This window comes from Lepisma saccharinum, chromosome 24 (genome assembly GCF_977018435.1).
Source record: "Lepisma saccharinum chromosome 24, izLepSacc3.1, whole genome shotgun sequence".
Lineage (NCBI taxonomy): Eukaryota > Metazoa > Arthropoda > Insecta > Zygentoma > Lepismatidae > Lepisma > Lepisma saccharinum.
In genome coordinates this window covers 63,296,206-63,312,984 of record NC_139252.1, presented here as the reverse complement: position 1 = coordinate 63,312,984, position 16,779 = coordinate 63,296,206, and the positions used below count along the sequence as shown (strand labels likewise).

Sequence of the window (16,779 nt, the reverse complement as noted above, 5' to 3'; positions counted from 1 at the left end):
GTTTCAGCAGGACGGAACCACGTCACATACTGCTCGACATTCGATGGAGGCGATTCGCAAATTGTTTGGAAGGCGGATCATTTCACGTAACGGTGACATTTCATGGCCTCCGAGATCCCCCGATCTCAGTGTTTGCGATTTCTTTCTGTGGGGACATCTCAAAAGTAAAGTGTACAGCACACGTTCTACAACGATTGCTGAACTCAAACGGAAGATTGCAGCAGAAATCAGTGATCTTCCTCGAGACATGATGCAGAGGGCATTCCAGGGTTTCCACAGTTGACTTTCAGAATGTGTACGCCGAGATGGAACACATCTTCCTGATGTAATCTTTAAGAAGTAAAGTGACATGTAAATGTCATAGTTAATGGCATTAAATGTATTTTTTCCTGTGATTATTCGTGCATTTTACGTCAATTGAAATTTTGCCGTTTCTCTGCGCCACCCGGTAACGCAAGATTGTTGGATGTTCACTCCGTTTACCAGACGTGGGCGAGAGTTCCGAACTAAAAAAAAAAAAAGGTCCAAATTCAGTCACCCGGGAACACTGATTTTATTTGAGGAATTGCCTGTATGAAAGACTGACAACTGGGACCCACATTGTGTATTTTACCCTCGTTCTTCATCCCCCGTCACTTGTGACATTTAGGGGCGTTCTTTTGTGTATTTTTCTATGGTTCTTCCGAGGGGAATTAAAGAGATCCAAGGAAAAGTCTTGTGGAAACATACGTCGCTTTGTTACTTTTCAAAGACTTCTTTCCTCCCACAATGAAGTTAATTGAGAGCAGCGGAAATCTCACAACTTGAAGCTACGCCCGTTTCGACCACGAAAAATCTTTACACTGGTGATGCAAATTTACACACGGCCATCTTATCTTATATTCAGGCATAGACTTATTGTCACGTCAACTTTCCCGATTTTCTTTTCAAAGAATTCGCACAAAAATAATAAATAAAGCATATCAAGTTTATTGTAATACATATTGCAATAAAGCGAATGTTCCTACATCTCCAGTGTAGGTTCAGTTTAGATCAGCCTCTCTCTTTCATAAAACTTTTTTTCTGTTTTGTTCTCATATTGTTTGCCTACCCTAGTTTCATAGCATGTATTTTACATACACTTTTAGTTTATTACGTAAACATTGAACGTTTTATATGTGCAGTGCAAAAGTTTTTCTCGTGATTATAACAGTTGCCACACGAAAACAAGTAAACAAACAGTAAACAATAAATATTAATACTACTGCTAAGAATAATATGCATCGCTCTGTATAAATCTAAAGGAATACATAAACACGAGTGTTTTTCGATGATATAAACAACGCACCCGTCATTGGAAAGTCCGCACCCCATACGCGTCCTGGTGCCGGGCATGATTTCCGAATAGGAACAACTGATGAATTACTCCCAGTTTTCAGGGATGTAAATTCAGAAACGTAAATTCGAATGCATACTGAATCAATATTTTTTCAATCCACTCGAAAAGTTAACATTTGCAGCTTCCTGGAAATACAAAAACCGAAGGTAGTTTTGCGGAGCTGTCGAATGCGTAGGACTATGCAAGCCCTCATAACCACAGTAATCATTAATAGAAGTTAAGAAGGCAGCGGCGACACGATGCACGCCCGATCGGAGTAACACCCAAGTGGCGATCGGCGTGAAAGGCTGCATTTGTTTTTAAGGTTCGGTCACAAGTGGCACGTCACTTGAGAACCTCTTACTTCTGTGTAGAATGCCTACAATATTCATGGAAACATAACACCAAAACTACAGCCTTGCATCCTTATCCCTCCTCCAGTGTTGCATCCCAAGATATATCACTTTCACATTTCATTCCCCTGTTGATACTACCCGCCCTTCTATGTAAATACAGACAAAGAAGGTGAAAAATAGCATTTGTCATCGCCATTAGAATATGTATCCTGCTAGTTCTGCAAACGTGTCGATGCTCTGTGTATTTCGGGTCGCCTACCTTTCAGGATGTTGATTGATTCAAATTCAGAGTTAACTTTTCAACAGTCTGAAGCAAAGTTGACTTTTTTATCAACGCGATGCAGTTCATGCAAAACCGTTATTACTATTATTAAACAATTCTCTAGCCTTCTAAAGCCCGCAGGTTTATGGCTGCAGCAACACAAGCCTTCGATCTGTCCCGATCCAATCTTTTTCCATCCTTACCGATTTCCTTTAGGTTCAACTCAACGTTATCCCTCAATCTTCGTCTTGGCCTTCCTACAGGTCTCTTACCATCAGGTTTCCCCAAAAAAAATACTATTATTATTATCATCGCAACATCAATTCCCAACTAAAGCAGACAGTACGAAAGCAAGAGCGCCGAAAAATCTTCCCGCGCAGGCAGATGGAAAAAACCCTCGCATCGGAACTTTAACGCCGTTCCAGTCTCCGAGGAAAACAGCTTAGGAGAGAGATTTCGGTTGCTAGGCCACAGCCTCAAAGAAAAGCTCTTATTTATTTTCGCTTCATCAAGGTTAATACTGGATTTAGTCTGCGCAGAATTCGACCGCCTGCCAAGGCCATCCGGATCATAGCACACCAATGATTATCTACTTCAATTGAAGGGAATATTGCAAACGCATTTCAATTTACACAACTAAAGCTCACGGGGCCGAGTCTGCTATTCAAACCTCCTACTTACAGCTGAACGAAGCGTACAATTGTTTTTCTGATTCTAGTTTTCTTCGTATACATTAGCCAAGCCCAGTGGGGGAGTGGTTAGCACAGGCTACTACGATTGATTGAATTAGGTTACATTTCGTCGATTTTCTTCCACTTTTGGCTAACGGCAGCGACGGGGGCGAGTGACGATATGATGAAAGTACACTCACATGATAAACAACACCCATTCCGGGATTCGAACCCGCGAACTCTAGCGTCAAAGAGCGCTGTGGTAACCACTCCCCCTTGAGGTCGGATTGTTTGAGTTTGTTCAGTTCACTTTATGCACAGAAAGCCTAATCGGGACTGTACCTATGGGTTAAAGTGGGATCCGAACCACAATGTGCCTCCACGGGCCATGGAGGTGAATGAAAACTAATGTTAATTTTAGATACTATCAGCAAATAAGAAAAGTCGAAAGTCATATTGAATTACACGCATGCAAAATGGCGAATTGTATTTTACCTATATACAGGGTGATTCAAAACTCTCCATACATTCAATGTTCTCTTCTACCTGCTAAAGTTAACTTGCATAAAGTGGACTTAAACCGCCAATTCGATCGACCAACTATCAGCTAAAGTGACACAATGGCATTTTGGCTTAGTTTTAGATATTGACATGTGCATTCACAAAAATGGTGGTCATATTGGACATGTTTTGTAACCACGAAACTGCTTTGTATGTTATGTATGGCGACTTTTGGATCACCCTGTAGAATAAATTTACTGCAACAGGCTTACATTTCAAAATGATTAACTGTAACTGATTTACTTGTTTAAAAGCAGCTTTGTACACAAGACTGGTGGCGTATAAGATCGATTAGGGAATATTTTTCCAGAAAGATATGACACTACGTGGATAGGGATGGGCGATATCGGAAATTTGATATCGCGATATATCGAGAAAATATCGTCATCACGATAAATATCGCATAATACGGTGACGATATATATCGCTAAAATATCGTGACGATATACCGAAGACACGATATACAGAGCATTCCCTGACATTCGCCAGGAGACTCGGTCGTGGCAAGTGGCCCAGCGTCAGTGCTTGTCTTTTCCGGCGAACGGGGTCCGCGACAGTCGCACGCTACAGTCTGTTTTTTCGCTCTCCCTGCCTTCGATCTCTTTCCCTTTCTGTTGACGTTGTTGACGTATAATCCTCCCTCGGAAGTTGTGTTGTGTCGTGTCCGTGTGTTGATTGTGGCTTAATATGGCACCACAATAGTTTACATTACAACAAAGGATTTATCTTGTCGAGTGTTACTTCGGAAAGAGGGATTGTGGAAAAGTGAGACGACGTTTTGCAACGAAATTTCCTGGTGTTCCCGTTCCACATAGGACCACTATATTAAACCTCGTAAAAAAGTTTAGAGTAACAGGGTCAGTTCTGAATAAAAGTGGAAAGAAAAATGGGGAAATCTAAAAAATAAAGTATACGAAGACAATCCGCACACCATCCGTACGAGAAATCAGGAGAATTACAGTAGACGAACTTGCACGTGTAAATTTCATCGGAGATGCCAGGAATGTGTTGCAGCAGAGGGACATCATTTTCAACAGCATACTCTAGCGACTGTGGCGGACCCCGTTCACCGGGAAAGACAAGCGCTGACGCCGGGCCGCTTGCCGCCGAGTCTCGTAGCGAATGTCAGGGAATGCTGCTCTGTATATCACCAAAATATCGTCTGGACGATATTTTTTCAATATCACCCAACACTAGTAACAACTCATAATGCGTTGTGTGTTAGATCACGGACAAGGGGAACGACATTCTATAATTCCTGGAAACAGCAAACGAACGGTCTCTTGAAAAACGCCCCTTACGTCGGTTACCGTCAAGAAACGACAAGTCACTAAAAACCTCCCTCGAAACAGGCTTGTTACAAAACAAAACACAATCTAAGCAGGCAACGTAGCAATTTCGGAGCCGTAACGATGGGTTGCTGTAAGTACTGCATTAGCACCACCACAAACCTGAAACCGTAATGACATTTAATTCGGCAATAACTCAGCGCAAGGTTGCCAGGGGTGAACGGGAAACGGTGTCCGGATGAAGCCTGTGTGCCATATTTGGGAGGACAACATGCTTATCGCAGTTTCCCGAGACGAATTCCTTCTAATCCACGGAGGTCAGTGACGCAGCCGTCACGTGCTTAGCCGCCCGCCACATTCCAGAAAAGGTCGCCCTGACATGCCGGACGCTGGGGCTATCTCGTCTAGGACTTTGTCGACGAAGCATATCTTCTTGAAGATACCAATTTGGTGTTAATAGTTTATGAAAAACTACATCCATTCAGGAGAGCAGCACTGCTTCAGTCGGTATGGAGTCTCACTGCCAAGCGGGGAACCGGGTTCGATTCCCGGGGTAAGTATTTCAGATGGGAATTTTCCAGGAAATGTTCCCGCATGAAACGACTCTGGAGTTTACCCAGCCTCAAATAAATTAGTGCCTGCGAGGGTGAAGAGGCAATAGGGGGAGGGGTCGTCATCATCATATGACCTACACAAAGACTTGAGATTGTAAATGCAGAGGCTTTACCTTCACCATACGTCACCACGATATGTTGTAATGTGACGCAAGTGGCCTCGTCTATTTAGGATTCTGCCGAATTGTATTCCCTTTTGTCTAGACATGTAATGCCTTCTTTTTGTTGTTTACGTCGCTTTCCCATTTTTATCGTTCAATGGTGACGATGATAATTGTTTGATTTGTTGCTTTAAGTCCACTTTGTGCACATAAAGGTTAACCGGGACTGGACCTACAAAGTGGGATCCGAACCACAGTGGCATGTGCTTCCACCGGGTAGCGAAGCCGGAACCCATCGATTACAAGGCGATGACGTTACAACTGCGCTATCGGGAAGGCACCTTGGGACGATGATAATGAATGATGAACTAGGTAATGCTACAAACGAAATGGCAAATATCTAGATACCTACAAAACAGGGGGAGAAATCCTAAAAAAAACTTATTAGAACTTACAAAATCAAGGTGGTTTTTCAGAATGACTGATAGTCGAAAACGGAGTTGGCCAATTGATTGGTGTTTTAAGTCCACTTTATGTACAGTAAGGCTAATCGGGACTGGACCTACAGTTTAAAGTGGAATCCGAACCACCATGAATCGAACCTGGGACCCCTTGATTACAAGGCGACAAGGACAACACTGCGCAATCGGGAAGGCCTACGGAGTTGGTCAAATCAGTCTCAATGTCCAGAGAAACACTTCAACGATAAGAACCTTCATGCCTGCTATTCATCAACGCCTTTTACCGTTGACTTACCCCAGGATGAAATTACACAGAATTCTCGATATACTCTATGTGATCAAAAGTATCCGGACACACCGCGAAATGTGTGTTTATCATAGAGGGCGGCACAGTACTGCCATCTACTGCGTGGAACACATAGTCAGCGAACTCAGTAGTCTGCAGACAGTGGGTGCGTTCCGAAAGTCTTAACGAAACGAACGCATTCAACGAAAATAACTGGGCTCGTGAATCTGGTGAAACCAGTTATTTTACGGACTTATGGGACACTCTAGGCGAAAGCGCAGGCGCAGCGTTTTGTTTAGAGAAAGTTTCCGCATGGCGTCAGCGGAAGGAATGTCCTTATGGCAAAAATAAACTCTTATTATGGCCACTGTTACTCATTTTAATCACATTCTAAGAACGGTCAAGGCATACTTATCTTGTGCATGTTGCTTCATATCGCTATCTGTTAAAATTATAATACATTTTCCGAACTAGTGCAGTTTGAATCCATCAGCACGCGCTTTGTCTGCAAAGAGCAGACGATTTTCACGGAACAAACCAGCATCCTGGCCCGTGCGTTTGGTGTATCTCGTTCTTGCACGAAACGCACGGAATGCGACTTTTGGGACAGCATAATGAAACTCACGAAACGCACGGAAGCACTTATGGAACGGCCAGTTACCATAACTCGTTTAACGCGTTAAACTCGTGCGACTTTCGGAACGGGCCCATTGTGACACAGCAGTACGGGATGGTCTGAGGAAGTCGCAGACTTTCAACGTGGTCAGTTGGTTGGGTGCCACTTGTGTAGGAAGTCTATGTGTGACATTTTTACCCTCCCAAACATCCCTCTGTCTACTGTTTCCAATGTAGTGAAGGGATGTGTACAACCCAAAAGCGTGCAGGCCAACCTCCCATGTTGACCTCCAGAGACCATCGAGTGTTGAAGAGGGTCGTACAGGATTATCGTCAATCATCCATCGCCACCATCACACAGGAATTCCGAACTGCATCAGGATCTACTCCAAGCACCATTACTGTTTAGCGCAAGGTGCGGCAACTTGGTTTCCATGGCCGAGCAGCTGCCCATAAGTCAAACATCACACAGACAAATGCCAAACGCCTTCTCGTGTGGTGCAAGGAGCGTCGAAACTGGACCATAGAACAGTGGAAAACCGTTGACTGGAGTGATGATTCACAGTACACAATGTGGCGATCCGATGGTATGGTGTGGGTGTGGCGAATGCCTGGTGAACGACATCTACCAGCCTGTGTAGTGCCGACAGTGAAATTCGGAGGTGGCGGGGTTACAGTGTGGTCATGTTTCTCCAGGAGGAGGCTTGGTCCCCTGGTTGCTTTACATGGCAATGTCACGGCTCAAGCTTAGGTTGACATTTTAACAGCTTTCATGCTGCCTACCGTCGAAGACCAGTTCGAGGATGACCATTGCGTCTTTCAACACGACCAAGCACCCGTCCATACTGCAGGGTTTGTGGGGGAGTGGTTTGACGACAACAACGTTCCACTAATGGACTGGTCTGTGCAGAGTCCTGACTTGAATCTCATAGAACATCTCTGGGATGTTTTGGAATGCCGACTTCGTGCTAGACCACACCGATCCACATCAATACCTCTTCTCATTTTGGCGCTCTGCGAGGAATGGGCTGCCATTCCTCAGGAAACCTTCCGGCACCTGATTGAAAGTATGCCTGTGAGAGAGAACGCTGTCGTCAAGGCTAAGGGTGGGCCAACACTGTATTGATTGCCAGTGTTCCCGATGGAGGGTTGCCCAAACTTGTACTTTATTTTCAGGTGGGTGTCCGGATACTTCTGATCACATAGAGTATATATTCACTTTAGAAACCTGGACACAATAGCCATAAAGAACTCTTGCAAAAACTGTAATTAATTCTACTCCACTTGATTCGGCAATTCCACAGTACTTACGTCACCTGCACTGAATTACACTAAAGGATACACTTTGATGACTCCGCTGTGCGTGGCCATGGCGAAGAGTCGAAGCACGGGGTCCCATGCCACAGCCGTTGGTTTCGATGGAAATCCGTGCTGCACAGTCTGGAAAGAAAAAGCACCACGTGGTTAACGATCAATTATGACAGCTCACAGAACAGAAAAGACAAGACCGTCTGAACAAATTACCGTATTTGCCGGCGTATAAGACGCACCCCTCTTTTTGTACACATTTTTGAGGAATAAAGCTTTATCAGTGAATTTATAATTAATTTACAGTATTTCAAATATGAACTAATATGTAAGTCTCCTTTCAACAAATAACTTACCTAATCTAAATAGGATATAACACATTTTAATATTCTTCGTGACACACAGCAAGGTAGCAAGAAAGAAATCTAACTCACAACAGAGAAAATTTCCAGATATGAATGTAATAAAAAACGAAGTTTCATAGTATAGGACTGAAGGTCCTGGTTTCGAGTCCCAACTGAGCATGGCCGCTCTATTAGGTTTCATCTGTGACATCACGCATCCTCGGTGTCGCGATCAGAAAAGCAACGAATAATAATAAAAATAACTTCTCTGCTACCTGGACTACATCAAATTGTTGCATTCCTGCTTTCAAAAGATCAAGAAGGGAAGTTTCGAGACAATCATCACGCTGATGCGGAAGCGAAAAAGCGACAGAGATTCCATACAAATTGTGAAGTTTGCGGAAGACTTATTATTTTATTTCAGACCATTGAAATGTATCCCGGTGGAAATCGAATCTAGTACCACTGATTTGACGGCGATATATTTTGTTAACAAGGCCTGGCACAAGTTATTTGTAGCGTGTACATTGCATGACGTCACAGGATCAACAAAGTGGTGTTGATTCTCCTCCGAATAACAACTTCTGAATTCTTCCAGCATCTCTAAAGGCGCTCTAACACGTGTGCAAATACTCCACAAGAGACAGGCCTTATGGCATGTTGAGACAGAAAACAGCTTCATCAGGCGGCGAGAGGTACATCCAATCCGATTCTTCTCGTCGGCGCCGTCGTTACGCTTTATGGTGATATATTCACCGCGCAAGAAGTTCGTCTCATTACTAGTAGGTGGCACGGACATCGGGTGCAAATTGCGTGAAGCGTTACTTCCCCCGACACGCGTCCTTGAGGGACGCACGTTCGTTCTGCCAACCTACGCACTTTTCTTGTACTCACTTTTACTACCTGGTGCGACAGCAGTACAGCAACAACAACCCAGTGCTCAGTTTTCGATAGGAGGTTTGTAATAGCAACACAGACCACGGCAGATTAAGAGGAATGGATCACCTAGAACAAGCACGAAAGCGACTGACATGGACATCACGAAGTGGGGGGAGGGAGGTCCTCCCACCTAGGAAATTGAATTTCAACCTAAAATTATATAATTTCACACACTTAATTTAATTTCAGCTATAGTGATTTGTGTCGTTACAAGAGCGTTGCAGGAACATGATAACTTCTTGCTGAAGGAGTATTTTTAAGGCGGCAAAACTATTATGGGAGAAAATATATTTCGATTGCCCCCTGGAAAAAGTTGTCTTGCTTAACCCCCAGTGAAAAAATCCTGCGGGCATTCATGGCAACTCTTTCACGTCTAAATAAGGCAATCACCCCCCTTTTTTTTACAATTAAGTTATCATCCACCCCCAAAAATCAGTGTATTCACCTACACTACAGGTGAATAATCCTCCGTGGCGATAAAATTGGATAGGAACAAGACAAGAGACAGGCGTCAGAGAAATCGAAACGAGAATGCCGAGTCCCCTCTCGATACCCTAATCCCCGTCTCGGATGGTTGCCCCTTCCTGAAAACAAACGGCACTTTTGATAGGTTATGATATTTAACGGAGAGTGAGATTCGTTATTGCCGTAACATCTACGGCTGCTCGGCACTTGCAGCTTCAGAGCGAGCCTCGATTCCCAAAGCAACAAATTAAAGTGCATGTACTTGTAGTGATTGGTGTTTTGAAGTAACTTGTTACTGTAATGCACTTACTTTTTTGACGAATTACTTTTACAAATAGCTGAAACTGTAACACAGTTACCTTTTTCCAACAGAAGTAATGTTATCAACAACTAATCTTTGCCACGACACTTAAATTGTTATGAAAATGCCTAACATGGGGAAGAGCTAAATTTGACAAGGTCTGGTTTCAACTCTCTGCCTTCTGTGGATGCTAAGGTGAAAGAATTTTCGCGGAATCGCCTAAGGCAAGGAAGCTAGGCTTGGCTGCAAGCTAAATTTAGAGCACCCACGCTTTATTGCAATTCGTCATTTATAATTGCACGCCAAAATTTAAGTGATTTTGGAGGAATTCCGTATTCACTTTGAACTTGAAAGAAGTCATTGTTTATCGCCAAGACGCCACAGAAACCTCGCTGCACACGCCCAGGCTTATCTTTATCATTGTCCGATAAGAGCAATAGATTAATACAGGTGAATGCAAGCCTCTCCCGCGCTCAGAAACGATTCCACAGATTTCATGGAAGAAGGGCGAGAAGAGAACTATTATCAATAGAAATACCAAAGCGATTACTATTGACTTTGCCATATTTTATAGAATTCATAACTTTTGTGTACACACAAGAAAATAGAGGAAGGGAGAATTGAAGCGAGGAGGTTTGAACACGGGACCTACGAAGTAAAGAATCCGTCCCGTTAACTACACAACTCTTTCGATAAACCATTATCCTACTGTTGCTCAAAGACTCTTGAGATCGTGACAGTGAAAAGGAATTGCTGATTGAACCTTTGCTTATTATTAGCCCGAAATAGAGCCACGAGTTTTCGCTCGATCCGTTTACCGAGACGAGAGATGCGCCAGCCTGTACGCCATGCTAAAATCTTCCATCAAGCGTCTGACATTGTTTACTTTGCAAGTGCGATTAGATAGCCAGAGTCGTATCATATCGCGTATCGGTGAGGCTGGTGGCGGGTCCCAAAGGAAATCGCGTGCTCTGCAGTCCTCAAAGGCTTCTTCGTTTCTTCTCCACGGGAGTCAATTCAACTCTAGTCAACATTAAGGGCAAGAGGACCAGTTTTCATGTCCAGTCAGACGCGAGGCTCCGATTTGCTTTATTTATTTATTTAATAGAAGATTCCAAATACAGCGTTAGCCATTTTACATTGAAACGATTTTATAGAACATAAGGACAAAAAATAACAACATAATACATCAAAAATAATAACATAGAAAAATTACATGTGGTTAAGAGACTTGCATACTTTTAGTTAACTTTCTTCTAAAACGGTCCAGATTTTCAAAAAAGGTTTATTTGGCTTCCTGGATTATTATACTCACTGGGCAGTCTATGGAACAGAGAGCGCTGGATGAAGCACAATCTCGGCTTCTGAGAAGCAAAAAGTTGAGTGCTTCTTGTTGAGCGGGCAGGCACACGAAAGTGAATTTCCTGAAGAAGGCGGTCACTTCTGATGTTGCCATTCACTATTTTATGTAGAAATATAAGGTCAGCCAGTCTATGTCTCTCTTGAGGAGTTTGGATATTTAACATTTGCAGGAGGATGGACTTTTGCAAGAGTTTTGTGGACGGAATTCGGTGTCGAACAATGGCCAGGAAGAAATTTAGGACGGAATTTAGTCTATCTGAATTTGAGGAGCATGCCATAGACCAGATCGGAGAACAGTATTCAATTTTAGGTGACACAAAAGATTTGTAAAAGGTGCCGAGGGCAGTCAAGTTGTTTATTTCCGTGAAACGATAGAGAAGACCCAGCATACGCATTGGACCCCTTGTGACTGTAGAGATTTGCTCAGAAAAGGAAAGTTTCTCGTCAAACTTCGACTTTTGTGTCACTTTTGGCTAATTTGCGAAGATGGGGATGAGTGATGATATGATGAAATTGATGAATGGACACTCGCAAACATCCATGCCCAGACCAGGATTTCGAACCCGGGACCCCTGGCGTCATAGCGTGATGTTCTAACCACTCCGCCAAAGGGACCGGCTGGAGAAATAAGAGGCCTGTGCGCTGGTTGGCTGTAGGAGAAGAAAACTTACCATTACGCTTACGGGAGGATTATTTCACTTGTTCTCTTGGGAATATCCAACTTCGGACGGAGGGAACAGGACAGGTTGAAGAATTTGTTGTGTTAGGAAAAGACGAAAACTTCCATTTCAATAGACGTAACTTGAAGTTGTTTGTCCATAAGGAATACAAGGGAGTCTATATATAATTATTCATCATATTTTTCGAACATCGTACCTAGCTTAATAATCAACTTGAAAAATCGCTCCCACTTGCAACATACTCCGACGATATTGAAATAAATGCTTCTTTCCTTGTATGTAGCAACCAACAATGACAAGTGTCGGTAAATTACGATATTAGCCTCAGTAGCATGGCGTTCGACTGCCGTGGAGACGCAGGTTCAATTCCCGGATGGGTGATTTGAACTGAAACTTTCTCCGACAATGTCCCTGCATAAGCGGCGGGGAGGCAATTGTCTAATAAAATGGGTAGCTGCCTACATGGGAGATAAAGCCAGACGAAGCACAGTGCTGATCGCATCATCTACACCAGGGGTTTCCAACTGGCGGCCCACGAAGCCAGTTTGCAAAATACATTAATTTTATGTATTTTTATTAAAATACGTTCTATTTTTACTGAAGGAACGGAAGCTCTGTGAAGAAAGACAATATGACAGGTAGAATTGATTTTGCAATCAATAATGATCATCAGAAGAATCTAAAGTGACGTAACGTTCTCTTCACACCATGCATTCAACCCCTTCGCTACGCGGAATTGCAGGGAAGAAACCAGCTGGTGTCAGATTAAATGGGAAACATAAATGGGTTTCGTAATAAACTGAAGATTTTCAACGTTACTTTGGAGAGGAATAACCTGGTCCATTTTCCAAGCTGTTGGCAGCTAGCAGAAGATGAAGAAACACTGGACTTTTCTGAATTCAGTGCAAATATTAAAGAAATAATGGATGAGTTTGACTCCAGATTTAAAGATTTTGAAGAACCTAAAAGCAACATCCAGCTATTTAGCAATCCTCTTGGCGTTAACATCGAAGAACAAGAAGCTTCACTCCAACTTGAATTGTATGATTTGCAAGGCGATGTGTTCCTTCAACCTAGCCAAGAAAAGGGGCCAGAGTTTTTCAAATACCTTTCAAAGGAACGCTTTCCAAACATTCCTAGTTTTGGACAAAGAATGACATCGATGTTCGGCAGTACATACACGTGTGAAAGTGTTTTTTCTTCAATGAAGTTCATCAAGAACCGCTACAGAAGCCGACTGGCAGATTCTTCACTGCTTCACCTTCTGAGACTTTCAAATACAGAAATTGAAGTGGACATTCCAACTTTAATAAAAGAAGCAGATCGGCCTCAATTTTCTGTTCAGCACTTACAATTTTTGTAATTGTTAATCCCCCCCCCCAAAGAAAATGCGGCCCGCCAATCAACTGCTGGATATAATTTTGACCCTCGGACCTTTGGAAGTTGGAAACCATTGATCTATACAACGGGTCGAGATACTAAATAAAATTTGTGAGATATACCTCCACATTCACCCACTCCTTAATGACATATTGCAATGCGGAGAACTTGAGATCCATTAAGATAGGCTAGGCACAGGTCACTGTTAATATCTATTTTGTATTGTTTACATCGATTTTCTGCCTCTTTTGACTGATTTCAAAGATTAGGATGTATAGTGAATGATGAGGTGAAATTGATGAAAGGACAACTCTCTTTTTTTTTCTCCTTCCGTCCCTCTCGCCCTTTCAAAGGACAATCACAAAAACGAATGGACAGGATACAAGAGTACCGGCTGCGAGCCCAGACGCCAGTCTCTCGTTAGCCTGCAGTCCAGAGTGTAGTACGTGGAAGAGAGGTTGACATGTAGGGGCCTTCATAAAGGGTTAAGCCCCGCATTTTGAATGAAATACGACGATTTTCCAACTCTGTGAAGAGAATTCACGCGTAACTTCCAGCGAAACAAAACAGCTTGGCCACGAAGTACACGACCTGCGTCCTGAACGACGAAAACATTTTATTCGGGACAAAGGCCCTTCTCCACTAATACCGTAACATTCCCAGAAGAAACAGCCGGGGGGGGGGGAGAGCGGGGGAGGGGAATAAAAAATCTCAGGATAGCCCCAACGCGAGGATGACTCATCGCCCGAACACGCATATTACCGCTAGCCCCGCGAGATCATCCTCCGTCCATGTTCCAAGACGCCGCGTGTTGACAAAGTGAGCTCTTTGTGTTGTTCCCATCCAAGGTCAGCGACGAAGACAAAGAGTTACTGACCAGCTTTCTTCTTATGATGTAAATTAGCCATCGCCACGGTCGCTTCACGGTGCGCATGCGTTACCTGCAGAGGGGACTGACCTCTGCAGTGTTGCCACCTGAAGTGAATTCTCCTCGGCGTCGGAAAATTCACAACAACAGAGAGTCTTTACGAGGAATATCAATATTATAGGGAAATTTCGAAATATTCCACCATGTTGTTAATCGGGTGCACGTTTGTAGGCCCTAAGAAGAAGATGAAAATGGTCACTTCATAAGACACTATAAAATTCAGAACGCGCAGAAATACAGTGATTAATTTTCTGAAGTCACATTTACTGCCTTATACTTCTGCATTCTATTGTATTTTTCTTACTTTTGCGTATCTTTTCTCACACTTTTGGCTACTCCCGACGATGATTGATTTTATTAATTGATTCGGTGGCTAATCGCGAAAATGAAAATGAGTGGTGACATACAAATAACACCCATGCCCAGGCCGGAATTCGAACCCGGGACCTCCGGCACCGTAGCGCGGGCAATGCTGAACTGTGATTAGATGGAGTTGAGGAGACACAAAATGGTTCGCATCCCACTTTAAACTATCGATGCAGTTCCGATTAGCCTATCTTTGCATAAAGTGGACTTAAAACTTCAAACAGAACAAGAGATTACTTTCCTCGGTGTACTTTGGCGAGGGCCAGAGCAGCAGAAGAATAAGAAAAATACCCCAAAATGAATTTTCAGACGACATTGTGGGAAAAAAAGGCATTTATATAGGCACCAATTAAAATGCATTAAGAGGCTCAAAACACGAAACGAAATCATTAACATTTAAGCCCGTGTTTTCTCGTACTACAAAGGAATAAAAAGAGGCAGTAAATCCGAATCCTAATTATGAGATTCAACCTGTTTTAAAATTTTCTTTCCTCAAAATGGACTCTTAAATAAAATTTGGCTTTGGAACAATCAATAGCTGTCATAATTTCTGTGTTTCGTATATTTTTCTCGAAGTGTACATTTTGATACCATTCAACAGGGGTAGAAAAAAACAGGGCGCCTGAATTCTCAAATTCAATTCTAAAGGAGTATATTTATAAATATTTCAAGTTCGCTTATTGAAATTCCCTGTATCACATGTATCATTAAATAAGAATAATAAACATGCCATTATATTTTTTTTCAAGGTTGATACTTGAATTTTAAAATTGCGGCGTTATGGTAGAGTCAGCCATGTATTAGAATATATTACATAGTCATTCATGCTGTTACAGGTTGAGCATCCATTAAATATTTTAAGATCACATTTAAGGATATAGGCAAGGATGGAAAAAAGTATATGGATCTTGCTCATGATAGGGACAGATGGAAGGCCTGTGTTGCTGCAGCCATGAACCTTCGGGTTTATGAAAGCTAGAGAGTTAGTTAGTTTAAGATTACGTTTCAAAATGTGCAGTGCTCCTCAGAAAAAAAATTGGATGGCGTCTGAATTATATTTTTAGTTTTGCCTATCTCCGCTAATAACCTTAATTGTTATTCTCACCTTATTTACAAGTATTTGCAAAAAACCCTTGTAATTTTCAAAAGTGGTGTTTTCTACGGCTCAATGGAAACTGTTGATGTTGAAGCTTTGTAACCGCGATTTCGGCGACGAAGGTAAAAATTTGAATTAAGAAAGGGATATATATATACCCAAGAAAGGGAAATTGTGTCCATTGTTTGTGGCAACACTGAGTCATGATTGGAGGAAGGAGGGAGGGACGTTCCGTAGAGAACTCTTGGAGGGCGCTCGAAGCATACTGGTTCAAGGTATCTATACTGTGTGTATACATTGCAGCCTCTTCATCCGAGGCTTCAGAAGGCGCTAATAACTTCCACTGTAAATAAATAAAGAACACTGAAGTGAGCATGGAAAACGCTTACGTGCCACTAAAAGTTTTAAAAACTTAGTACTTCCGAAGGACAAACACCGTACATCATACATTTACTGGAGCTTGAAAACGCCATATTACGTCATTGTTTCACTGTTTTAACTCGAGCGGCACGCATGAAAGTGAAATGTCATTCCGTATTCCCCTATAACTTCAGCTTTATTCCCTGAATTCCACCTTGGCGCTCTGATTTTGTCTCACAATAACACCATTAAGCCGTTATAAGCTTCCTGGATTGCTTCAAGTAAGCTCTCTGGCAGTAGGCAATGTTGGAAATGAAAGGGTCACTTTAACTGCATGTGAAATCCACAACTGACCGGGGGGGGGGGGGGGATTATAAAATTTGGGCCCCTAGGCTATCCTTTGTCATGGACCCTTCCGACATTATTATTAACAATTTTGTTATCGTAGTACTTCACTTCCACTAATTGCATGCTGTGTATTAATAACACTTGCAAATCTTGGAATGTTGTCACATTTTATATGGGAAGTTATTTAAACGTTAGAAACTCCTTCCGTCTAGCATCTTTCATGAAATAAACATGAAAGGACTTGACGTTGTTTTATTTGCTAACACAATATTAAGGAATTTGTAATCCTTAACTACTACCATTTAACTTTTCCGTTTTCAATACACGTC

At 42.5% G+C, this 16,779-nt stretch overlaps 1 protein-coding gene across 3 annotated transcripts in view; it reads right to left on the bottom strand.

Annotated features, from left to right (window-relative positions):
• Window positions 1–16,779, bottom strand: part of l(2)gl (LLGL domain-containing protein l(2)gl) — a 125,024-nt gene that overhangs the window by 70,117 nt on the left and 38,128 nt on the right. For all 3 annotated transcript variants that reach the window (XM_083110735.1, XM_083110736.1, XM_083110737.1), the window contains exon 3: window positions 7,916–8,013. In XM_083110735.1, the coding sequence (XP_082966861.1) occupies window positions 7,916–8,013 (98 nt within the window). The remainder of the gene's footprint in view (window positions 1–7,915; window positions 8,014–16,779) is intronic.